General features: G+C 44.4%; 1 protein-coding gene across 2 annotated transcripts in view; it reads right to left on the bottom strand.

The window, feature by feature from the left end:
• The window catches only part of TMPRSS13 (transmembrane serine protease 13), a 52847-nt gene extending 29002 nt beyond the window's left edge, over positions 1-23845 (bottom strand). Inside the window, exons 1-3 of one of the 2 annotated variants that reach the window (XM_069066697.1) lie at positions 23650-23845; positions 1947-2232; positions 691-795 (exon numbers count right to left, since the gene is read on the bottom strand). In XM_069066697.1, coding sequence (XP_068922798.1) covers positions 691-795; positions 1947-2232; positions 23650-23670 — 412 coding nt within the window. In that variant the 5' untranslated portion in view covers positions 23671-23845. The remainder of the gene's footprint in view (positions 1-690; positions 796-1946; positions 2233-23649) is intronic. The other variant, XM_069066698.1, reaches the window with a different exon arrangement.
• Positions 23846-25973: the final 2128 nt, after the last annotated feature.

Below are 25973 nucleotides of genomic sequence, written 5' to 3'. Positions count from 1 at the left end.
TTAATGTTTGTAAAGCACTTTATATATATATTATCTCCTTTGATCCCTACAATCCTGTGATAATGACAATATAACAATAATAGAATTTATATAGCACTTTAATGTTTGTAAAGCACTTCACATATGTTATCTCCTTTGATTCTCATAGTCCTGTGAGGAAGGTGCTATCATTAGCCCCATTTTAGAGATGAGGAAACTGAGAGAGTCAGAGGGTGATATGCATAGGATCACACAGCTAATAAGAGTCTGAGGCAGCATTTGAACTCAGCCCTCCCTGACCACAAGTCCAGGATTACACTGCACCATCTTGCAAAAGTATGCATCTCACAGGTTGTTGTGAGGATCAAACAAGATAATGTATGCTCTGCAAACTATTAAGTGCTGCACAAATTCTGGCTCTTTAGCATTGCTGTTGTTGGGGTAAGAGTTGAGTGGGTGGCTCCCTGGTCACTGCCTATCAAGGAATCACAGTGTCTCCAAGTTGGAATGAATTCCAAGCCATCTAGGCTAGTGGTGATCCAGAAGCCCTTCTACACCATCCCAGACATGTGGCCATCTAGCCTTCGCCTGAAGGCCTCTAAGGAATGGAAACACACCACCTTCCAGGACAGTTCATTCCACTTTGGGACAGCTCTATGAGGACATGCTTGACCATGCCTGCCCAGCCCACCCATCAGCAGCAGGACTCACACAACAGGATGAGGGCGACGACCAGGGCGATAAGCAGCAGGACACAGCCAATGAAGGTCAGTCTCTTCTGGCTCCCCTGCCAGGTGATCTTGGGCATGGACACACCTAGGAGCAGGGCGGCAGCAGAGGAAGGTGAGGCTCTTGGGAGGGATACAGGCACCATGGAAGAGGGAGAAGGAAACAAGGCTGGCCCATATGGGCCCTGTTAGGACTTTGACACTTCACAAAAAAAACCCATCAATTGGTTGATTGACTGGAGTTTTCCCAAATGACAACCATTTAATGTAAAATACCTGGATGCTCATTCTCACTATGGGGAGACCAAATGGGTCTGGGACAGGTAACAACCTGTCTAGGGTATTAAGGCACAGTTGGGGTGGGCTAGCAGAGCAAGCATGAATAAGACTTAAATACTGTCAGAACCAATCCTAAGTAATGCATTCTGAATGACTAATTTCCCTGTAGATCAGTAGTTTTTAATCCTGTAGGTGTCATGAACTCCTTTGACCATTGGTTGAAACCTATGGATCCCTTTAATGTATTTAAGTGATTGAGGGAAATGCCAAATTTCATTTCGAGGTTATCCAGAAAAAGATATAATTTCTTTCCCATCTACATTCACATACCCTCTGAAATCTACCCACAGATTCCTCTCCCTACCCCCCCCCCACAAAGAACCCTTTGCTGTAAAGGAATTACCCACCCCCATGGTCTGGGCAAGCCATGTTTCTCTCATGTCAGTCTCCTCCAAGATAGTAAAACTTTTTATCTTAGTCCTTCTTCACAGGTGGATCTTGCTCACCATCACTTCAACCCACAAGCAGTACATTGTACCAGGTGGACCCCTAGCTAGTTGAATAGGATTACCCAGTGGAAAGAGCCATGGTTTTTCATTAATTTCCTTTTTGTAATGGATTCCTCCATGCCCAGGAAATAAGAACATCAGACAGAACAATAGCAACCAAAGTTCTTATCTGTCTTACTGATACCCTGTATTCCCTACCCCCTGCACTGCCATAGTGACTGAAGTCTCCTATTTCCTTACTTCTTCAAGATCTCAATAAATACTCAATGACTGATTGCTGGATCTTCATTGCCAGTTCTTCTCATTCTCCTAACACAAACACACCCAAATCCAAGAAACAGAACCAGTAGCAGGATCTCCCCCCTCCCCTTATGCGAGTTCAAAATGTCTACTGTTTCCCTACCACCCTCAGTCCAAGTTTTGTTCCATTCAACCCAATATCCCGTCTTACTTCTGCTTTCTGGGGCTGCCCGTATGGCTGGAGATGACCTTGTGGGGGTTGACCTGACAGCAGATCTCACTGGAGGTGATCTAACCAGTCTGACAGGGGATGCTCCAGCAGGGGATGACCTTGCTGGGGATGATGCCACAGATGGTGACCTGGAGGGTGATGACCTTGCTGGGGATGATGCCACGGATGGTGACCTGGAGCGTGATGACCTTAGAGGGGATGATGAGACAGACGGTGGATGGTGGACAGTGGACCTCGTGGATGATGACCGGGAAGGCAAGACATTCTGAAAGGAGAGGAGATGGATAGGGCATTTTGTACAATTCCCCTGAGCTTTCAAATATGCACAACTCCCAAATATTCCCAAACTGCGAGACAGAAGCTACACAAAGAGTCTGTAGTTTTTACCAAGTTTCTTCATAAACAAGAGTTTAAAATGAGCATATATTTCAGCAAAAGCTCATGAAGCAAAATTACCTCAGAATCACCATAGCTCCTCCACAAACTTTCATGTCTAGAAATCTGCTAAGGGCAAGATAGGCTCCCAAGGGCAATGAGGCATTTCCCTCAGGGCTGTGGAGTAATCTGCCTTTGGGGGCCTTTTCTGTGCATGGGAATTAAGGCACTCTAGGCAAGGCTATCAGATGCATACCAGACACATAGCCTAGTGTCTTGGCATTAGGAAAATAGGCCCTGTCCACTGAAGACAGGTTATCATGTTGTAATTTAAAGAAAGCCTAAAGGCCATGATGGCTAGGTAGATGGATAGATAGACAGACAGACAGACAGACTGATTGATTGATTGACAGATAGATGTTGTTCATTCTTCATTTTTGAAGGTGACCAATGACATCGTGGGTGATGACTTGCTCGTGAATTGGATTTAAGGGAGGCAGAGTTGTGCAAAGTCTTCACCCTCACTCTCACTTCTAGAGTCATTTAAGTCCAGTGCTAGGACAAAGGTCAAGACAACTGCAATGGCCCAGGATGTAGTCAATGACCTTGGCATCTTTGATGTCTGCCCAAGCTCTGAGTGCTCCACAGTGCCTGCTTCAGTCGCCTTCATGGCCATTGGAAGAAATTGTTCTAATCCACCCCTTCCACAGGGAAAGTCTTCACATGCTTGCAGTAGACATCCCCCTAACGCACCCATGGTTCTGAGGCCTATTAGTTATCCTCATCCTGGGTTAACCTGTCTGCCAAGACAGTTTGCCAGGATGTGGCTGCTGCATATGCAACAGCTTCTTGGAGCTACAGGTGAGACTTGGGTGAATCAGGTGGACATCAAAGGTGGGTGAGCAGCCTTGAAAAGGGCTCAGTAACCCTCACTCCAGAGGTGCTGACCTTCCCTGAACATCCCATATACCTTAGATAGATTACATACATACACACATATATACCATCCACTTCCCAAGGTTGCTGTAAGGATCAAATGAGATATATTTATAAAGTGCTTAGCAGAATGCCTGGAACATAGTAAATGCTTAATAAATACTTATTTCCTTCCTTCCTCCCTCTCTCCCTCCTTTCCTTCCTTCCTCTGTTCCTTCCTTCCCTTCTTCTTCTTTCTCTCCTCCCTCCCTTCCCTCTACTCTTTCTCCTCTTACCCTTCTTTCTTCTCTTCCTCCCTCTATCCCTCTTTCCCTTCCTCCCTCTCTTCCTTCTTTCCTTCCTTCCTCTGTTCCTTCCTTCCCTTCTTCTTCCTTCTCTCCTCCTTCCCTTCCCTCTACTCTTTCTCTTCTCTCCCTTCTTTCTTCTCTTCTTCCCTCTATCCTTCTTTCCCTTCCTCACTCTCTCCCTCATTTCCTCTTTCCTTTCCTCTCTCTCCCCTTCCCTTCCTCCCTCTTTTTCTTCTTTTCTTCCATTAATTAAGTATTTTCCATGTGCCAAACACTATACTAAACACTGAGGACACAAACACAAGCAAATGAGGCTATCTCTGGCCTAATGTTAACATTCTAAAGGGGGAAGGAAATGCCAAAAGAAAGAGCTGGTAGGGGAGGCAGGATGAGGGAGAACAGGGCTATCGCTGCCGCTGTTGAAGAGCTGGAGAACACAGGGAGGGAGGAAAACAAGAAGGGAAATGAACATGAGTGGGGCCCCTCCTGAAATGATGGTCAGGTCAAGGCTGGGGACTCACCAATCCTGACAGCAGCCTCAGGACACAGACCATGGGCTACGTGCCTATCACAGCTACCAGCAGGTGACAGCACTGAGACCAGATCTGCCCTGAGGAGAACAGTACACCAGGGCCTGGGGGGAGGGGGGAAGGAGGGGAGGAGGGAAGCTTCCAAATCTGAGGTACCATAAGTACAAAAACTAACTGCACCTTGGGGACTGTAGTTGCCCTCAGCTAGTGTTTTGGAAGACTCTTCTCCCCCTCTTAACCCACTGCCGAATACTTGGCCTATAGAGTACCCAGTTTCCCCTTCCCAGCTCTGGCTGCCACCATGGAACAATGCCAGAGCTGGAGGTGCTGATCCATTCTGAGCTGCCCGGTAGTTTTCCAGTATCCAGGCATGCTACTCTCTGCTGATTCTCTCTGTCCGCGCCTGGCACCTGCTGCAGCTGGAGAGTGTCTCCTCTTTCTCCCTCCCAAGCAGTCCCCCTAGGGATAAGAACAAGAGACCCAGCAGGCCAGTCCATGCGTCTCTGCGTCTCTGTGTCTCTCGTCCAATTTCTGATCCTAACTACTTAGGCTGACAGGCGGGTGAGGCAGAACTGGGAGGAGTAGGCTCGTTGGAGCCCAAAATTTAGGGCTGGAAGGGACCTCAGGAAGCCATCTAACCTAAGTCTTCATTCTATAGCATAAGAAAATTCAAAGCCCAGGGAGGCTAAGAGCCCGATGACCAAGGTCTCTCACAGGTAGGAGGAGCAGGACACACTAACCCCACATCATGGCCTCCTTCTACTGCACCAAACAGCTGGTTTGGGGAGGATAAAGATAGTTGGCTATGAGACCTAACATGCTGTGAGTTATGTGAGTTTGAAAAAAAAGTCACCTCTCCAGATCTCCATTTATTTTAAAGGCACAGTAGAACATCCCTTATAATTATTTAACTTTATTACTAGGAATAACAATTAATAAAATGATCTATCCAGTTATTAACGTCCTTGCCTCCATCCAATACTAGCAGCCCTTTGGGGTAGGGATCCATCAGCAGCATTATTATTTTCATCATTGTTGTTGCTATCTTATTATTGAGATAATAAGATGATGGAGTGGTTAAGACCTGTGTTCCAGTACACCACTTCTGACCCATATTAACGGTGTGACCCGGGTAAGTCCTGAACCTGAAGGTACTCCCAGTAACACTGAGACTAAATTCTGCACTGGGAGAAGTTCTCTCATTGCAGGTTCCCTATACAGGTGGACCCAGACATCCAGTCCAAAAAATAATTATTCATATCTCTGAAGGTAAATGGTGCAGTCATTTCTTCATAGTGGAGTTCTGAAGAAGAAGGGCCTCTGTGATAACATCCCAGGCCAACGAGTGGAGAACGTGGGGTCCTATGCTATATGCCGTTGGCTCAAGAAGGGACTAGGAGGTTCAGTGATTTGGCTAGCATGCTGTTGGAGTTAATTGCTAAATGTCTGCTGGTGGGGCTGATTTCCCAACTGATTTTCTCAAACGACATATTTGTAAAGCACTGTGCAGTACCCACACTGGTATGCCAGGATGGCTGCTAGCACAGGCTCTAAGATCTGCTTTACTAGGAAAGATGGCTGTTTAAGGGGTCAACAATCTTTTAAATTACATTCACTAGCTCAGGGGAAAAGTCAGCACCCTGAACTTCAGAGAAAATACGAGCAGAGAAATAGAGATCTACAGACAGGGCTCTGCCTGAATCAAAGCAATATTGCCATACGCTTTATATACATCCTTGGACCGAGACAGCCTTTACATCTGAGCGGTCAGGGAGCTCTGAATATCTGGCCACTCAGAGTCTCCACCAGGTAATCATAAGATCCTTCTCATAAGCAAGCCCTCAAAGCAAAATACCAGTTCAGAGTATATCCTGCTGCAGTGGTTAATTACAAATTAGCAAAAGGTGTGAAAGCTTTCCTACAAGCAAGCTTCCTTACTGGACTCCACAGGAGGCCTGTCAATGAGGGGGAAGATCTTAAATCCCATTAACATTACAAGCACTTGGCATATGGTAGGCACTTAATAAATGCTTATTTCATTCCTCTGTTTTAGTCTCATGAGTGTCTGGCTTGAAGTACTTAGAAATATTTTTTGCCAACTGCAGCTGATCATCAATCCATCGACCCACTGAGGACAGGAGGATTTGCTTAGTGGGGATTTGTCACCTGGGGTAAAACAAAGTTGGAGTAGTGAGGAGAGATGAAGAGTGTTACAGCATGAAGGACAGTCTGGGACCCACAATCAAGCTCTAGAAACTTTTCCTCCACTTGCCTTCATCCTCAGCTCTCATAGAGACATGAGGAATAGGTCACACTGGGAAAAGGACCTTTCTCCCTCAAATTCTCTGAAGTCCCACCTTCCCCAGGGGATGGGGGATGGGTTATAGAGGTATTGCAATGTGTGAGGCAGGTGCAAACCAGTCTCTGGACCACGTGGATGAAGAAGCAAACTCTCCCAGAGAGAGGACATAATCACAGTTTTCCCATCCTGGTTTGGGTTTTGCTCTCATAAACTAGACTGGATTTGCAGAAATCTTCACAGTGAAACCTTCTCAAGATTTACACATGGGAAGGATCTGTGCTGCCCCCATACATTTTCACCCTCCGATTTTCATAATCACCTAAATCATTAGCTATGGAATAGTGACTAACCCTTGAAATAGTTTTGCCAGAGTCCCAGAAACCTCTGCCCAGTGGCCAAACACTACAGGCATTTGCCCAGCCTGCTCTGACCCCCTTCCTCTCTGTATCCAAGATGTGAGCCTTCCGCTGGTCTTGGGGAGAAAGGAGAACATACAGAATCTTCTCTGAACTGTCCACCAAAATACAAGTCAGGCATTTGGGGGCTGGGGGAGGGGAGAGTAACAGTATCTCTGATCCTTTGACTTAGGAGATTCTCCAGTGGTCTCTCCTTTATTTCTTCCTGTCACCCTGGGTCTCCTTTCACCCCAAGAATTCCATTCTGGAGAAACTACATGAAGGGGGTGAGAAAGACCTCAAAAGAACTTCTTCATCTTTCCCTCCAGGGTCATTTTCCTCTAGCAAATAAGCAGGTTTAAAATATCTCTCTGCCCAATGCCTTGGCCCCAGCAGGAAGTAGAGGTGACAGGCCCAGAAGTAAGCTAGGTAAGTAAGCGACAAAGTTACCAAGACTGTCCCATTTTCCCTAAAAGGGAAGATGGTAGGAAAGGCCATGCTGAAGTTGGACCCCATATAGCTATAGTTCTGGCCTTAGCTAACCAGAGGAAGAACTGCATTATCCTCAGAACTAGGAGGTTAAAAAATAAACTCCTAGTTTCCTGTTGCTCATTGTGAAATGTTCCCAGGCCTGGAGAGTGGAGGCAATATGCCAGGAATGAGGTCCTGTCCTGGGAATGAAGTATGTATATAAAGAGGGGCAGGGAGGGGAAGAGAGGAAGAGAACAAGTATGGGAGAGAAGAATTAAGAACAAGAGACAAGGGTCCTGACCCTGCCCCAACTCTGGAATTCCCAACACCCAATTCTGGGTAAAGGTAGCCATGCTGGGGGACTCCTGACCACAGAAGAGCAGGCAGCCTGCTGTGCAAAGCTGTTGGGATGTGAGGGGGTGGGGGGAGCACCATTGGAAGAAAGCACAGACATTGGCCACCTCCCTTTGCAGAATCCCCTTTGGTAAAGGACTCAAGCAAAGCTCCCCCAGATTACAAAAGAAAAACCTAAGTGAGAGAGTTCCCCTATGAGAGAGCTATCTCTCCCTAACAGGGACATAGTGGAAGGAGAATAGAATCACAGAGGGAGGAGGCAGCTGGGGTGGACTGGAGTGGCTTTGGATTCAGAACACCAGGGTTTAAATCCCTGCTCTGCCCCTGACCAGCTGTGGGCAAGTCTCAACCTCTCTGGGCCTCAGTTTCCTCATAAGTAAAATGAGTGGATTGAACCAGATGATCTCCCAGGGCCCTTCCAGTTCTAACATTCTATGAAATCCTTAGTTAGGAGGGGTGGTTTCAAGGATTTCCATCCCAGACATGGTTCTTGGGGTGGGACCACACCCAAACTGTTCCAGAAAGTACTCGGAGTGATCTAGTTTGTAGGACCCACCTAGGAAACCTCATATTTTGCACACAGGGGATGCCTGATAATGAATATTTGTTTAATGAGATTCCACAGCCTTCCTCTTCTTATCTTCTAGTACTTGGCATTCCTCCCAATAGGGAAATCTTTCTTGAGCTCTAAGCTAGAGCAACATTAATCAAACCAAGTCTCTTCTTCCTTCCTCAATAAAGATGTAGAATTCAATGCCACAAATGTTTATTTTTTACAATATGCAGAGGTCTGTCCTAGGAGCAGGAGGTATACAGAGAGAAAAGAAAAAAATAAACAAAAACAGCTCCTGTCCTTCCTCAGTTGGCATTCCACTGGAATCTAGTAGGGGTTGGTGAGATTCCAGTATCTTGGCCAGAGTTCTGACATATTTCCCACCCTGCCCCCAGGGATAGCTCATACTAGATCCATCTCTGGGGACCCTAGGCATTTTCATTCATCCATCTATTCACTCAAAACAATTTATTGAGTAAGCATTTTGTGCCAGGCAGAGACAGGGGGTGGGGGTGGGAAGGTCGGAGTCAGGATGACTTGTCTTCTGAGTTCAAATCTGGCCTCAGACATCTCGGGAAAGTCACTTAACCTTGTTTGCCTCAGTTTCCTCATCTGTAAAATTAACTGGAGAAGAAAATGTCAAACCACTCCAGTATCTGCCAAGAAAACCCCAAATAGGGTCACAAAAAAATTGAACATGACTGAAACAAGTGAACAACAACAAAATTGTGCTAGGTACTTTGTTAGATTCTAGGAATACAAAGATAAAAACCAAAACAGTCCTTGCCCTTAAGGAGCTTACATTCTAAAACAGGGGTTATTCATTTTCCCTGTATCATAGACACCTTTGACAATCTGGTGAAGCCTATTGACCCCTCCTCAGATTAATGTTTTTACATGGATAAAATTAAAACATATAGGATTACAATTATATTAAAATAGTCATCAAAAAGATTTTAAGTTTATGGGACCCCCTCCCCTAAGGTTAAGAGCCCCTGTTACAAGATGAATCAACATGTACACAAATTAGGCTTTACATGCCGGATGACAAAACTTCCTGGTCTTGGAGCATTGCCTAGGACTCTGAGAGGTTGACTTACCTAGGATCAACCAAGTAGTATATGTCAGAAGTGGGACTTGAACCCAGGTCTTTCTAACACTAAGGTTAACTTTTCAACCACTATACCATGCCTCCTCTCTTTGTATGTACACAAAATATATACAAAGGAAATATAAAAAGAATCAGGAAGACCCAGGTACAAATCCTGCCTCTGACAAATACGGGCTATACAATGTTGAGCAAATCATTAAGCCTCCGTTTCGTCCCAGGCAACTCTCAGACTTTGAGTTGCAGAGAAGTTGCCAATCTGCATTGGTAGAAGAAGTTTCCACACTGGAAGTTCCCTCCATTTATGAAATCCAAAGTTCAGACTCATCCCTCCCATCCCCCACTCCTCAAAGAAAACCCAAAGGAATTTGAAGAAAGGAGTGCACATAAGGGGCCTCTTGAGTTGGGCCTTGGAGGAAGCAAGGTGTTCTAAGAGGTGAAGAGGGAGAGCCTTCCAGGGAGGGGTGACAGTCTGAGCAAAATTAAAGAGATGGAATGTTATGTGTGGAGAACAAGTCAGACAATTTGCCCAGGAAGTAGACTTGAGGGTGAGGCCAGCATCTTCCGAGGTCTAGATGAGGGAAGATACTTCTAGTGGGACTATTAAAATAACCCTTTCCTGAGAAAAACTGCAAGGGCCAAGAGAATACCCCCCTGGATATTCAGGCTGATGATAATCATAGAATCATAGCATTTAGAGCTGGAAGATACCTTAGAGATCATCTAATCTAACCAACACCATCCCCCTTTTATTTTACAGAGAAGGAAACTGAGGCACAAAGTCTTCAAGTGCCTTGCCTAGGATCACAAGTCGCTAAATAGCAATTAGGTTTCTGACTACAAATCCATGACTCTTTCTACTACACGACATTCACCCTTTCATAGCATTTTACAATTTACAAAATTATTTTTTTACAGCAACCCTGTGGGGCAAGTCGTGTCAGAGTATTATTATTCCCCTTTTGTGGATGAGGAAACTGAGACTCAGAGCTATCAAGTGATTTGCCTACAGTCACAGAGAGATCTTAGTTTTAGAGTCTGAACTAGGATTCAAGCCCCAAATCTCCCATGTTCAAGTTCGGTGTTCTGTCCCCTACGTAGAGAGAGATAGAGCTTTGTCCATCTTAGAGTGTTCTATGAATATGAGCTACTATGAATCATTCTGTCATTTAACAGCCAAAAAAAAAAAAAAACAAAAGAATGGAGGCAGGGAGGTTGTTGCAACAACCAAAGGTGGCAATGAAAGCCACCTTTGAATGAAAGTAGGGAGATTGAATTAGGAGTCCGAAGGAAGACCTGTAGATTCTTTTTCTTTTTTCCAGACTTCAAGAAAGCAAACAAAATTGCCCAAAGTCACACAGCAAATAAGACATCTGTGGAGAGGCGTGGGAAAGCCCAGAATTTGGTGTCTGAAGGCCTGGGTTGAAGTCCCAGTTCTACCACATATAAACATGAGTTCACGAACTGAGAGAATTTCAGGGTTGGAAGGGACTTCAGAGGTCATTTAGCCAAATGTGTAGCTGAACAGGAATGCCCTCTAGAGAAACCCTGACAAGCCATTTAACACCTTTTTAAAGACCTCTAATGATAAGGAAACCCATTACATCCCACTACTGTGGGCAGTGCTATTTGTTAGAAAGTTTTATTTAAGTTAAGCCTAAGTCTATCAATGGACTTCTCTGAAACTTCTCCTCATCATTCCTGGTCCTAGCCTCTTACACCAAGTAGAACACATCTGATCCCTATTCTCCACGATTGTACTTAGAGACAGTTATCGTGCCCCTTCTTAGTGGTCTCTTCTAAAAGTTAACTATCTCTCATTCCTAAAACCATGCCAGTCCTTGTTTGGCAGGATCTCAAGGTCCTTAATTTTCCTCGTTGTCCTCTCTGTAATGGCTTGAGTTTGTCTATGACCTTCCTAAAATGTGGTTCTCAAATGTGGTCTGAACAGTGTAGAAAACCAGGGGACCATCACTGGCCTCATTCTAAGCCCTGAGCTGCTTTTAACTCAGCCTAAGATTGCACTTACTTCTTGGCTGCCATATACCAATGATTCATATTGTGGGAAGGGGGGGGGGCAGTCACTAAAATCCCCCAGATCTATTCCAGGCAAACCCCTGACTAGCCTTACTAGCCATATCCTATATTTCTGAGGTTGATTTTTTAAACCTTTTTAGAACTTTACATTTATCCCCACTGGAGCTCATTTAAAAATGACTGAATGAAAAAGTATTTACTGAGAACTTATTAAGTGAAAAATACTGGGTGAAGAACTGAGGATATAAATAAAAAAGCAAGATAGTCTCTGCTCTCAAGGAGCTCACATTCTACTGGAAGAGACAACATATATAGGAGGTCTCAGCTGCAAGACATAATTAAACCCATTGTACCAGACTGCTGAGATGCTTTTGGATCTTGACCGTCATCCAATGTGTCTGCTAGCCTTCCCAGCTTTGTGGCATCTACACCTTCTCTGTGGCACAGTTTATTGATGACAAGTAATTAGACTAAAAGAAACTCTCTAAGGTAAAAGTATCCTCAAGCTATAATCCATATTTCAGGTCATGGTTCTTCCTACTCAACCTACAAATCTCTACTACCAGTAAAACTATGAACAACACCTGAACTACCACCACTATGGCCACTAACACCACTGCCACCACCACTACTATCACCACCATTACCCAACATTGCCACCTTGCCACTACCACCACCACCACCACCACTACTACTACTACTACTACTACTTATTATTATTATTATTATATAGTTCTGGATTTTTTAGTGAACCTACAAAAGATAAACTTATAACCTAAAACTTTTATTGAACTTACAAAAAAAACCAAACCAGTTATTTTAGCCACTTGTACAGTTGTCCTCAGAATATTAAATAAAAAATTATAATAACAGGATAACGACTTGCCCTGGAACCATTTCTATTTGAATTCCATGGGAAAAGATGAGAAAATTTGATTGTTATTAGTTGTTTTATTAATATTATTACTAATACGAATTAGTATTGCTGATGATATGATTCATATTAATATGATAGTATGATTAATAATATGATTAATAATTAGTGTTACTAATAATAACAACCATTCAATTTTCTCTAGTGCTTTCCTTGCAAGCAAACCTTCATGGGTAGGTAATGCAAGGTTTATCATCCCCATTTTATAGATGAAGCAGCAGAAGCTCAGAGTGATTAAATAACTTGCTCATAATCACACCGCTAGTAAATCCTAGGCCTGGAACTTGATTCCACTGAGCTCTCTCAGAACCATGACAGGGGAAGGAAGAGGTTCTGGAAAGAATAATGAAGGGGGAGAATAGGCATGGGTCCTCTGGTTCCTTCCAGGCCTCAGGGACAGAGAGGACCTCTCTTCCCTAGCCTGAAAGGTCCTGCCCACCCATTCTCCATCCCCATTTCCACCTCTATTCCCTACAACAGCTTTCCTGAGTTCTCTCTCCCCTCCTCCTCAGAGACAGTGACCCCTGCACCCCTCCCATACCTGAGGAGATTGCCTGATTCCTGCCTCCCCCCTGGCATCCCTCACCGCCACCCCCACCCAGAGAATAGCAAAGAGAGAAGAAACACTAAGAGAAAACAGAGAAATCTCTTCCATATCCACAGGGCTTGGTGCTTTTCAAAGCACTTGCATTCACAATAAATGATTTCATTTGATCCTTATTTATCCCTGTGGGATAAAAAGGGAATATCATTCCCATTTTACCCATAAAGAAATGAAGGTTTGGAGGCGGCTAGGTGGCACAGTGAATAGAGCACCAGTCCTGGAGTCAGGAGGACCTGAGTTCAAATTTGACCTCAGACACGTAACACAAAAAACTAGCCATGTGACCTTGGGCAAGTCACTTAACCCCAATTGCCCTACCTTCCCTCCCCCCCCCCAAGCAAAAAAAAAAAAGCAAGAAAGAAAAAGAAAGAAATGAAGGCATTGCCCAAGTAGCTGAACCAGGACTAAAATTCTTAATTTTCAGCCTAGTGCATCTTTGAGAGAAGATTTTCCTTTAAGAGATAATTTGCCTTTTTTTTTTTTTTTGCTTTTTGGAGGGCAATTGGGGTTAAGTAACTTGCCCAAGGTCACAGGGCTAGTTTGGTAATTTGCTATTATACTGGTAACCTGGAGCTTTTCTGCTTTTACCAGGGAAGAAGGAGCAAACAGATCGCTGAACTCTCCGCACTTCCTGGGGACTTGCAGGCCCCCCATAGTTACCTGCTCTTGTGCCTTCTGAGCAAAGAGTGAAGACTTCATTCTCGTTTGCCTGGGACCGGAACACCAACAGAATTTCCCATAAATTTCCTAGATTCCTAATTACTTTTTAGTCCTGGAACCTCCCCCAAATACATATTCAGGGCCTTGATAACTCACTAGTCAAGTTAGATTATGAATATACCTATCTGTGCATGTATCATAACTCCTTATTAGACTATAAGCCCTATAAGGCCCCTTGATTTTACCTAAAAAGGCAACTGGGCTAAAGTAGAAAGATCACTGGTCTTGGAGTCAGAGGACACGGGACCCATTCCTAGCCATGAGACTTAATAGCTATATGACTAAGGGCAAGATTCTTGACCTCTTCATTTCTTCACCTATAAAATGGAGATACTAATGCTCAGATTGTGGGCAGCTAGGAGGTGCAGTGGATGGAGTACCAGACCTGGAGTCAGAAAGACTGACCTTCCTGAGTTCAAATCCAGCCTCAGATACTTCCTAGCTATGTGACCCTGGGCTAGTCACTTAACCTTGTTTGCCCTTCCACAATTGCTGTGAGGATAAAATGAGATATTTGTGAAGTGCTTTGCAAACCTTAAAATGCTACATAAATGCTTTTATTATTATTTTACAGTTGAGGAAAAGGAGGCCTAGGGAGATTAAGTGACTTTGCTCAGGGTCACACAGATAATAAAGTCACATAGCCAGATTTGAACACAGGTCTTCTCACCTGATACCATTGCTTTCTCCACGTTGCCTCTAAACAAAAGAGGCAAGGACTTTGTGTAACACTTTCTGCACTGTGTACAAGGGGTTGCCTCATACTTTTTTGCTCATAAGGAAAAAGATGAAGAGGTTATAGCATGGCAGAGGCATACAATGGTGTTAGATATGACCCACAACACTCCCTAGTGTAGGCTGAACCAGATTAAAATGTAACTGGGAAATAAGATATAAATAAAAATACAACATAGATAATGTTAGTTTGTGATTTTCTAAGTCGATGTGTGACCCGCTGGGATCCATTTCCATTTGAGTTTGACACCACCCATGTAGCAGATTTGGAGCTGGGTTTGGATCCTAACTCTACTATTTCCTACTTTCCACATCTGTTTCCTTTTCTATAAAATTGAGGGGATCATATTATATGACCCCAGAGTTTCCTTCTGCCTCTAAATTCTCAAATCCTCTCCTGATATGATAATGGCTTGAGTTTGTCTATGTGCATCCTAAAATGTGGTCTGAACAGTGTAGAGAACCAAGGGACCATCACCGGCCTCTTTCTGAGCCCTGAACTGCTTTTAACTCAGCCTAAGATTGCACTTACTTCTTGGCTGCCATATACCAATGATTCATATTGGGAGGGGGGTGGGGACATCTACTACAATCCTTGGATCTATTCTAGGCAAACTGACGAGCCAGTGGTAGATGGTAGGATTAGAATATACCTCCTCTTTATGGGGACACCCTCCATCCCCAGTCCTGACCACTTGGGCGGTCCCCATGTAGAGATGGAAGGAGGAAATGCAAACATCTATCAAATAACAATGTTAGCAATCATCTAGCATAAAAGTTCCTAACCTAGGGTATTTGAACTCGTTAAAAATATTTTGTTAACTATATTTCAATATAATTACCAAATCACAAAGGTAGTGTCAGAGGTGAAATTTAAGCCAAGGTCCTCTGCTTCCAGAGCCAGTGTCTGCATTTGTGTCTTATTAGATAATTGGTTAGACCATGGGGCTAATGACATGAGGTTGTAGGTTCGGTTCCCTGCAGACTTGTTAGCTTTGAACAGAAATACTTTGCTCCTGAGTCTCTTCACAGGTGAGGGGGGTGGGGGGCAGGGTGAGAGAACATGAATGATTAAATGTAAGGGATTGGGGAGGGGTTACTCTTCTTTACTTGTCTGGGACATTAGTCTGCCTCAGTATTTGGAAGAAAAGCAGCTATTGAGGTAGAATTTGAACCCAAGTCTTCTGACTCCCTATCTAATATTTATTTCACTATATTATTCTATATCTGCATGTTCTGAGATGTTGTCGTTTTTGTTGTTCAGTCATCTCTGACTCTTTGTGACCCTGAGGACCATAGCACGTCATTACTGGCTATTGGGTTTTCTTGGCAAAGATACTGGAGAGGTTTGTCATTTCCTTCTTCGGTGGATTAAGGCAAATGGGTTAAGTGACTTGCTCAGGGTCACACAGCTAATAAGTGTCTGAGGCTGGATCTGAACTCAGCTCACTCTGACTCCAGACCCAACACTTTATCCACTGAGCCACTGTTCAGTGGCTGCCTCTGTTCTGAGGTAGCATTGTTGAACTGCATCTGGCAGGTTTGAAAGGATATACTTTACTCTCTCATCTGCCACTGGATGCTGAGAAGAAGGAGTAAAGAGGACACTTTGGTTCCTACAGCAACTGACAAGAATAAGAAGAAAGATAGAAGAGATCTCTCTGCATTGCATGAACATTGTTGTGGCAAAGTGGGTAAGTCTGCCAACGGAACGGTGCCAATATTAAGATAAATGTCACTGCTTTTTCCAAAGGGAATGTAACACTACTTCAGCTGCAGGCGACAGCTAAGTCAGAGGCTGGAGGTGATAGATGCTACATCTTGTCTAGGATTAGGCCTCGCTAAAAACAGTGAAACTTAGCATCAGAGAAGCATTCAGACAGCTAGAGTCATATGGCAGATGTGCCTAGGCAGGTGTGTGCTTGTCTAGCCCAGCACTCATCAGGTAAATTAGATGTCCCTAAGAGTATGGCGCTATCAACATCTTTAGTTCCAGAATTCTGTGCCACCATGGTTACAGGAATCCCCTGGATGTGTGCCTTACTACCCTGGCGCCTTAAATGCATGCCCTCTCTTCCCAACAGGCACTAAGTGCATTGGTGGGAGAGCATGATTCAGGTTTATGAGTGGGATGTTATGTAACTATTGTGTGTTTGTTTTAGACTTTAGTAAATGTTCTGGTTATGCTTAATGGAGTATTAGGGACTGATATACTAATGGGAAATACCCTGGGTAGAAGGGAGGAGTTCCTGAACTATCTTGTTAATAACACCCACAATTGTCTCTCCTAGGGCTCTGAGACCACTGCTGCCCTCCCTCCGGTGAAACTCCTACTCGCTAGTGCGGAGGCAGGTTGAGGGGGGGAAACAGTTGCACAGAGAGAAAAGGGGAATTCCTCTGGGAGTACAATGTTGCATCTCATTGCCGGGAATAGATCCTTCTCATAGTGAGACACCTCTCTGGTACCAGGGGTCTGAGGGTCCAGAAGCCTCAGAACAGATGCCAGGGCTGGAGAGGCCCCGCCAGGGCACCTCCTGGGACTTGGTGTCTGTGCTTTAACAGAGACACAGTCATACACCAGGGCAGCTGCATATGGCCAACCCACTGGGTATTGTCCCTTTCCCCCTAGCACTCACACGTGGAAATGTAACACCCAGAAGCCAGGTTCCTAGACCAGCCACCAGTGCCTTGCTGAAGGTCCTATTGTCTCCCTGAAGAGATAAAAGGATATAAGGAACATCAGCATCTTCGACCTTGACCCCTCTTCAACCATGGATGCAGAGGAAAGGGGGGGCAAAGAGAACTTTCTCCTCTGCTGGAAGCCCTAAGGGCCCCAGAAAGACCTGCCATTCCCTACAGTGAGTGGATGGAGCCCTTTGACTGTGGAAAGACAAGCAAAATTAGGTTGGGTTTGGGTTGGGTTGGATTGGATTGGGTTGTACTAGATTGCACTGGATCAGACAGGATTGAATTACAGTTTTTCTCTTGGTGCTCACTACCAGAAACATACAATACCCTCAAGACAACTGACTCAGCCAGCTGAGTCTTTCTAGCCCAGACCAGGAACGTTGCCATGCTTTCACAGCACGGGACAGAGTGCCCTCTCTCCTCCTTCCCTTCAGAAAGAGCACAGGGCCTGCTCCCCCATAGTAGAAGGCAAACAGGGATTAAAATGTCAATCCTTTACGGTTGTTTCCATCTCCTCCCATCCCCCGCTCCCAGAGTGGAGTCAAGCATGTCACCATCACCAGTGCTGTCACCATCACCCATAAGGCTGAATACAGTGGGATTAAGCCCTCCAAGTCCCAGGGAGCCAGACTGCCCCTGTTCTCTGGCCCTGGTACTCATCCTCTTCCCACCCCCCCCCAAACAGCTTCCTGCATGTCTCGGATTGTCACATCCACCCCCAATATTGCTGCACAAAGGGGAAGCTACATTTCAAGACAACAAGCCATTTAATTGTTACACAAATCAGAATTGCCAGACGTCACCCTAGGAATCATACACCTACACATAGACACACAAACACACACATACACAAAAAAACTCCTACACTGGTATTTAGTGCAAAAGGATGAATGCACTGGGGAGAAGGAGAGCCTGCAACCTAAGGGAGATACCTGCATATGACTGACAGTATCAAACCCAGGGATCTTCCATCAAGCTAACCCAAGATTTAGCTCTCCCAAGTATGTGGCCAACAGCCTGGGAAGAACCTATATTTTGTGTACTTTATGAGAGAGGCAACATGGAACATCTAAGAGACCACTGGACTGGTACTCAAGGAGTTCTGGGTTTGAATCCTATCTGGGACATGTACTAGCTAGGTGATGATGGTCAGATCATCTAGTCTCTGAACCTCCGTCTCCTCATTTGTAAAATTGGAATAAAAGTAATAATACCCACTTAGAATGACAGAATTTTAGAGTTGGAAGGATCCTCAAAAGTTATCTAATATAAGCTATACCCCCCAAGAAGATTCCCAGTGTGAGACAGAGAACCCACTACCTCCTAAGAAAAGCCATTCTGGATAGCTCCAAAAGCTCTCATGGAGAGGAAGTCTTTTTTTCCTGACATCAAATCTAGATTTCCACTTCATAGGGTTGACTTGAGGATCAACAGAGATTATATATGTAAAGCTCTTTGTAAACCCTGAAGCACTATAAAAACATTAACTATTACTCTGGGGGAAGTGGAGAGTAGGGAGGGAGCCACAGCAATAGGCTTAAACCAAGCTTTATCTATTTGGTGGTCTGACATCTTGGTAGTGTTCCAGACCTGCTCCTGGAAGAGTATCTCCAGTCATTACCCCACCCCACCCCACCCCAGGCCTACAGTCTAAGTGTTATTAGGGTGATGTTTAGGAATGTCCTGTTTTAAGAATGCTTGATATAAGAAAAACTGATTGTTGAAAACAGATTAATTTAGGAGTGGTTATTCTTTTGGGGGGTGGATCTTTTTTTTGGAGGGGGAAGGCAGGGCATTTGGGGTTAAGTGACTTGCCCAAGGTCACACAGCTAGTAAGTGTTAAGGGTCTGGGCCATATTTGAACTCAGGTCCTCCTGACTCCAGGGCTGGTGCTCTATTCACTGCACCACCTAGTTGCCCAGTAGTGGTTATTCTTTAAAGAGAAATGAAACCTGAAGAAGGCCCAAAAAGCAGTAAAAAGATGGATGGCAAGACTAAGGATGCTGTTAGCAGGGTATGAGAAGAGACATCAAATTCATCACCAAGGTCACACATATTGGGAAAAGGGGGCTGACCAGCCATGAAGAAGAATGAGGAAGAGCAGGCAGACATCCCCAGCCTTGCACTGCCCCCTGCCAGTATTGGAAGAACCAAAGGAAGGCCACCAATACCTTGGGTATATCTCACAAAGTGGACTTATGGAAGGATATGGCCAAGAATTAAGAATTATACAAAATGAGGAAGTGTAGGCAGGTTGTAACCTGAAGTGATGGATGCAAAACCCAATCCATGGACCATTTCCTAACCACTTAGCTGTACTACTTTGGGACTCCTCTGACCCACTTCTCCACCATGCCCAGGAATGTCATCATTGGGAAACCTCATCATCCTGCAAGATCAAATTAGCCTTGGTCCTCATAACTCATCACAGCCTTCTGATTGGAGGGTGGAGCCATGAACACCAAAACCTCCATTTAAGTAGGGGGCTCAGGACAAACAATTTATTTCTCGCCTGGCTGCACCAATGAGGACTTCCTGGTTTTTTCCACCATGCCCCCTCAGAGGGCACCTTCCCCTCCCCCTTTTCAGATCCCTTTTGTGTATTACCTTTACTCCTCGGATTATAAACTCCTTGAAAGAAGGGACTATCTTTTTCTTTTCATATTTGTATTCTCAACTTTTAGCACAGGACCTGGCCCTAAGTAGGTGTTTAATAAATGTCTAAGGGTACATCAAGGAGTCAAAATGCTCACTTTACAAAGGAAGTTTTTGCTTAACAACATGGTTTGCAGTAGTTTGTTTGAATATCTAGTTCATCTCATGTATTAAATTATAGTTTACATGCAAAAACTCGATTTGCAGACTTTTATATTTTTTCCCTTACTACCTGCCTGGCCTGCAACAGACCACTTAAGGCCTCTCTAGGCCTCAATTTCCTCATCAGTCAGATGAAAGAGTTAGACTAAATGACACACAGACCATTAAAATAAAATCTACCCTATGAGTGGAAGTTTCTACTGCATAGTAGAAAGGGCAATGACTTTGGAGTCAGAAGAGATACGTTCACATCCTGGATAAGTCACTCACTCTCTTGTGTGGCAGATGCACTTTGAGCAAGTGACTTAAATCCTCTGGTCTCAGTTTCCTTATCTGTAAAATGAGGGGATTAAACTAAGGCCTCTTTCAACTCTAAATTGTTTATCTTTGGAAGGCCAATCCAATTCTTTGACATTTGAAAATTCCCATTTTCCTTCCTTCAATACAGAAGGGAAGGTGATTTCCCATCTCCTCTTCCACATTATCCCTGGAGGCTCCAGAGGAAATACAATAAATGGCCATCATTAAGACAACAATCTTTTTAAGCCACCAGCTTCCCTACTGCCAGAGTGAATACCTAAGACTGTCCTTGTGTTTCTAGCAGGACACAATGAAGTATGGAAAGCTTAGAGATGACTGGTTATCTCTGCTCTTCCCTAACCTCTACCTCACCAGCATAAGCCTCCAGACTGAGCCCTGCCTCCAAATGCCCTGGAATACTATCCAGTGGGGAGGCATCACACCAAATGAAGGGATGAACTCAGAAACCACAGAGGAAGGAACGGTGGTTTAAAATTGCTCACCTCAAGAGTGAAAGTTTGTCACTCAGGGGCACCTGCCACACCACAGGGCACCTAGAAATTAATTGTTCATTAGTCACCATTCTTCTACCAACAAGAAAAATCCCACTCTCAGCTCTTCCATGTTAGAAATGAGTGTCCTTAGCAAATGTTGACCCAAGGTCACACTCACCAAGCAAACATGTGTCACGAAACCTCCAAGTCCAGCTCTCCTACATCCCAGACCTGCCCCTTTCTCACCCTTTGGGCATCTATTGGCAAGTGATTAGCAAGTTCCAGTCATCCAACTGAATAAGCACTGAAGGCATGGGACTCCAAGATGAACTCAGCAAATTGGAGGAGAGGACAAAAGTAAACAAAACACGATTCATTATGGACAAGAAGATACCTACCCAGAGTTGGGGTGGAGAGGGAAGAGGGGAAATATAGCCAGGGAAACTAAAGGGAAAGACTGCACAAGTATGGTAGAAAATGATCTGAGAGTCAGAGTGAATAGCAAACCAACTCCAAATCAGCTTTGTGCCTCTGGAATCAGGGGTGTTGTGAGGCTCCAATGGGATGATGGGAGTAAAGCACTTTACAAAACTTAAAATGCTGTATAAATGCTTATCATTTCTCCAGTCCTCTAGTCTTCATTCTCTGAGCCTTCTGCTGAACTGCTGAGGTCAAGCAACATTTACAGAACAATACAGTGGTGCTCTGATGAATGTTTAACACCCAGGCTTAGAGAAGGAAGGGAGTGTATGAACACGCCCTTTGAAATTTAATCCGTATTATTAACATTTTCTTATATCTAGATAATCAACAAAACAATAAATCAAGGCTTGATTTATAGAAACTGACCATTTCTGGGGTCTAAATGTTCACATTGAAAATTTAACAATGGGCTTTCTCAGGTTGGTCTGAGCTGGCACTAGCACACCCCACATGCATAAGGAGAAGTGAAACATAGAATAAACCTTCCCTTTAAAATCGGCATTGGCTTCTTAGAGTCCCAGGACCTCCTATATGAATGAAGAGATATGTGAGAAATGTGAGGAGCCCCCAGAGGAGGGCTATAGGGATGGGAAATATACCCCAGGGAAGTTTCATGGAATTGGAATGATGTCACATGGAGAAGAGAAGACTGAGGTATCATTTACCAAAGGCCTCTGGGTTCCCCTCTCCCTCCTCAACTGCCTCATTATGGAATGAAGGTGATCCAGAGCTCTCAAAGGTTCTGGCAGGTTCCATCAATCCTAAAAGACCAGGCCCAATGGGGTGCTTGTCATCCTAGGTGGTACGAAGACCAGAGTGTTGGGCCTGGAGTGAGGAAGACCTGAGTTGAAATCTAGCCTCAGACACTTAGAGCTGTGTGACCCTGAGCATATTACTTAACTTCTCTCTGCCCTTTGGTTTCCTTCCCTATGAAATAGGGATGATTATTCACAAGGTTGTTATAAAGATCAAATGAGAGTTTGTAAAGTACCTGGTATATAGTAGGTATTTAATCAATACAAGCTTTATCACCAGTTTGTGGGCCACCAGGTAGTGAAGTAGCTAGATTTTTTTTCCCTACAGCAATTCTCAAACATCATCTCCTAAAGCTCAAAGAGCATTGCAGAGAGAGTAATCACAAAGATATCACAAATATTTTGAAGTCTGAAAAAATACCTCAAGTACCTAGGGCAGAGTGGTTTGGTAGAATGAGCACTGATGGCAGAAACCTGGGTTCAAATCCTGATGACTAGCTGTGAGACCTTGGGCAAATCATTTAACGCCCCCTGGACCTCAGTTTCCTCATCTGTAAAATGAGGGTTTGCATTAGATGACTTCTGAGGTTCCTTCTAGCTCAAGATCTGAGATCCTCTGGAGTCTATGAGAAGTTCTTACATAGAGGAGAGAGTGACTGAGGGCAGAACAGAAGAAAGAAGCTTACAATACAGCAGGAGGGATTATGGTCAGGTATAAGAAAGAACAGGGCAGCTAAGTGGTTCAGTGGATATAGCGCAGGGTTTAGAATCTGGGAGACTCAACTTTTTGATTTCAAATCCAGACTCAGACACTCACTAGCTGTGTGACCTTGACAAGTCACTTAACACTGTTTGCCTCAGTTTCCTTATCTGTAAAGCTAGCTGGAGAAGGAAATGGTGAACCACTGAATATCTTTGTCAACAAAATCACAAAAGGGATCAGACATGACTGAAAACTACTAAACAACAACAAAAAAAGAACTTCCCAACATTATAATAGCAAAGATTACTAAGTAAGAGAATGGGTGGCCAAGGAAGACTGTGAAACCTCCCTCAAAATTATAAAAGTTTTGAAAGATTCACATCTATCTGAAATGGGTTAAATGTCTAGAAGCAGAGATGAATACCATCATCACTAAAGGTCCTTTTTCCTCCCATGAGTCTCTAAACCCCAGAAAGGCTGTGATCAAGGCAGACTGACAAGTAATTGGAAATGACTGAGCACCCACAGGGTAGAAAGTACAGTATAGTATGTAGCATTTACAGAAAATTGAGGAGTCTTGACCCTGCCCTCACACCAGCCTGGCTACTCCAGACCCCAAGTCTCCAACTGGCTTCTCTCTCTCATCAACTACTTCCTGAGCAAAAAGAGATGGAGATCTCTAATCTAAAGTAGTCATTAAATGTAAAAGGCTACATTCAAAATGTAAAGGAGAGAGAGAAAGAAAGGGAATAAGAAAGGGAGAAGGAAAGAAAGAGAAGAGAGGGAGGAAGGGAGAAGGGGAGAGAGAGAGAGAAGGAGGAAGAGGAGGAGGAAAGAAGGAAGGAAGGAAAGAAGGAAGGAAGGAAGGAAGGAAGGAAGGAAGGAAGGAAGGAAGGAAGGAAGGAAGGAAGGAAGGAAGGAAGGAAGGAAGGAAGGGAGGGAGGAAGGGAGGAAGGGAGAAAAAAACAAAGAAGAAAGAAAGAAAAGGCAAATGAAACCACATGATTCTCTTTCTTCTGGGCCTTCTTTCCAAACCCTCCCGGGAGCCTAACCACCTCCTAGGAGGGACTAGCTGAACAGGGTTTCCCAGAACTAGCTTACCGGGTGGTTGTCCCCCTCCATGATTTCTGATGGGATGAAACTTCCCCAGCTCAGCTGATGGGCAGATCCATGTTGTACTGGACTCTGGTGTCTCAAGGAGAGGAGGGGAAAAAAGAGGCTGGCTCAAAGGCTGGCCACCTTCAGAAATGGGGCGGGGGAGCAAGGTGGTTGGGATGTGTGAGGTAATGTGATGTATAAACAACGAGGCAGAACTAGCTGGACCTGTCCCTCCACCCCTCCTCCAGCTGGATCCCCAGTTACTCAGCCAATACTAGGGACTTTGCCTGAAACTATCACCCTAGTGTCACCCTTGGGTGAAGCTTTGTGTGGGGGTGTGAGCCCGGCACTTAAGAAGAAAGAGCAGGGACCCTTAGAGGAATGTAGATGGTGGTATCCCCCTCAGCACCCACCAAAGCCTCTCCAGCATCACCTAATCCACACAGGAGGCATAAGAAGAGATCCAAGCAAGCAGCAAGTGAAACCTTTTGTGTTCCATCTCAAGCCTCAGAATCCAAAGAAATGGCCAAAGAAGTAATGAGGTATGAGAGACAAAGCCCTAGAATACAGGGAGAACTCACACCAGAGAACCTACTTTGGTTCCTACCATCTGTGTGACCATGAACAAGTAACTTAACCTTTCTCATCCCTAATTTCCTCATCCCTAAAATGAAGAGGGTGGTTGTGCATAAGTTTGCAATACTTGCCTGTCAGAGTAGTTGTGAGGAAAGTGCTTTGTAAGCCTTTTACAAAGCACTCTAAAATTATTAATTATTGTTAATATTATGGGGCAAGTGAACAACTCTCCATCTCAGGACAGATCAAAGACAGAATTATCCTAAATTACAATAAGAAAGGTACAGTTGAATTTCCAAGAACTTTCCTATTGATCAGAGGGTTGAATGACTCTAGGATAAAATTTATCTTCCTGAAGAAATTCAGCAGAACAATAGTCATTCTTTTTATCACCTAGCAGAAAGAGTTAGGGGTATGAAAAGGTGTTAATGGTACAGAAGACCATCCTACTGGGTGCAGTTATTCAGAGAAAAGGGCATCCCTACTCCTCAGAAAATCTGACCCTCGAGCCTGCTAGAATTTGGGGAAAAGGCAGGCTCTGGAAAAAGGGAGGCAAATGATAGGGCCATAGAGGCAGTGCCAGTCAATGGATGGTTTTTGGCATGGGCTATCAGAGTTTCGGGGAAGCAACGTGCATGGACAGTGATCATAGCAGAAAGAAAGGTCCCAAACAGGAAATATAACCATCATCTCAATGTCAGCAGCCAGGGGCAAAATTCTTTTTATCCCATGCTAATTACAACTAGGTACTGGGGCAGCTAAGTGGCACAGTGGATAGAATGCCAAGCCTGGAGTTAGGAAGACTCATCTTCTAAGTTCAACTCTGGCTTCAGACACTTACTAGCGGAGTGACCCTGGACAAGTCATTTAAGCCTGTTTGCCTCAGTTTCCTCATCTGTAAAATGAGTTGGAGGAGGAAATGGCAAACCACTCCCGTATCTCTACCAAGAAAACCTCAAAAGGAAGAGTTGGATGTGACTAAAAACAACTGAACAACAACAAAATTACAGCCTGGAAATTCAGCAATTCTCATCTGTGTGGGGTAGTTTGAGAGACAGTACGGTATGGAAGAATCACTGTACTGAAAACTAGGAGACACCTGGTTTCTGTCCCAGCAGTCCTTGCTCCCTATATGTTTATTTCCTTATCTATATAACTGCAGAGGGTCAGGGGGATTGGACTATATGAGCCTCAAGGCTTCTTTCACTGTTTATATTCTATGAAATCTGGGTGGGGAAGTGGAAAAGGTGGCATGTAGGGGGTCCTACTAAATATAGGAGTTTAGAATTTGGGATTATTTCCAAGGGCTGTATCCTGTTTCCATCAGGAATGATCACTGTGAAGAGAATGGAATTTATGCCTCCTATTCATCTCACCAAACTATTTTTAAATGTGACCCATGAGATGGTCAAGTATTAGATGGGCAGAGTCAAGATGGAAGCACCTTGTCAGTTCCTTCCCTCCCCTCCCTCACCCCCACCCCTTCCTCACTCTCTGTGGGACCTGGGGAAACTAACCCTCATCCAGAGGAACAGCCACTCTGGCTGTCTTGGAGACTTCCCTTCTACACAGCAATCAATAGGGGAATTGGAGAAGGATCGAGGAGCAGGCAGACACAGCTTCCTTGAAAGAGATTATGTAAATCTCTTTGATCCTGGGACCTAGACCTAAGCTTCCAAGGACTTCGACCTTGGCTATCCAAAATCTATTCACCCTAGGGGAGGGGGGGTAGGGGAAGGACAGACTCCCCC

Source organism: Petaurus breviceps, unplaced genomic scaffold (assembly GCF_028583685.1).
Source record: "Petaurus breviceps papuanus isolate PSGF00001 unplaced genomic scaffold, PetGlider_PUasm1.0 90723, whole genome shotgun sequence".
Classification (NCBI taxonomy): domain Eukaryota; kingdom Metazoa; phylum Chordata; class Mammalia; order Diprotodontia; family Petauridae; genus Petaurus; species Petaurus breviceps.
The sequence above is the reverse complement of the archived record's forward strand: the minus strand, read 5'-3'. Positions and strand labels throughout refer to the sequence as shown.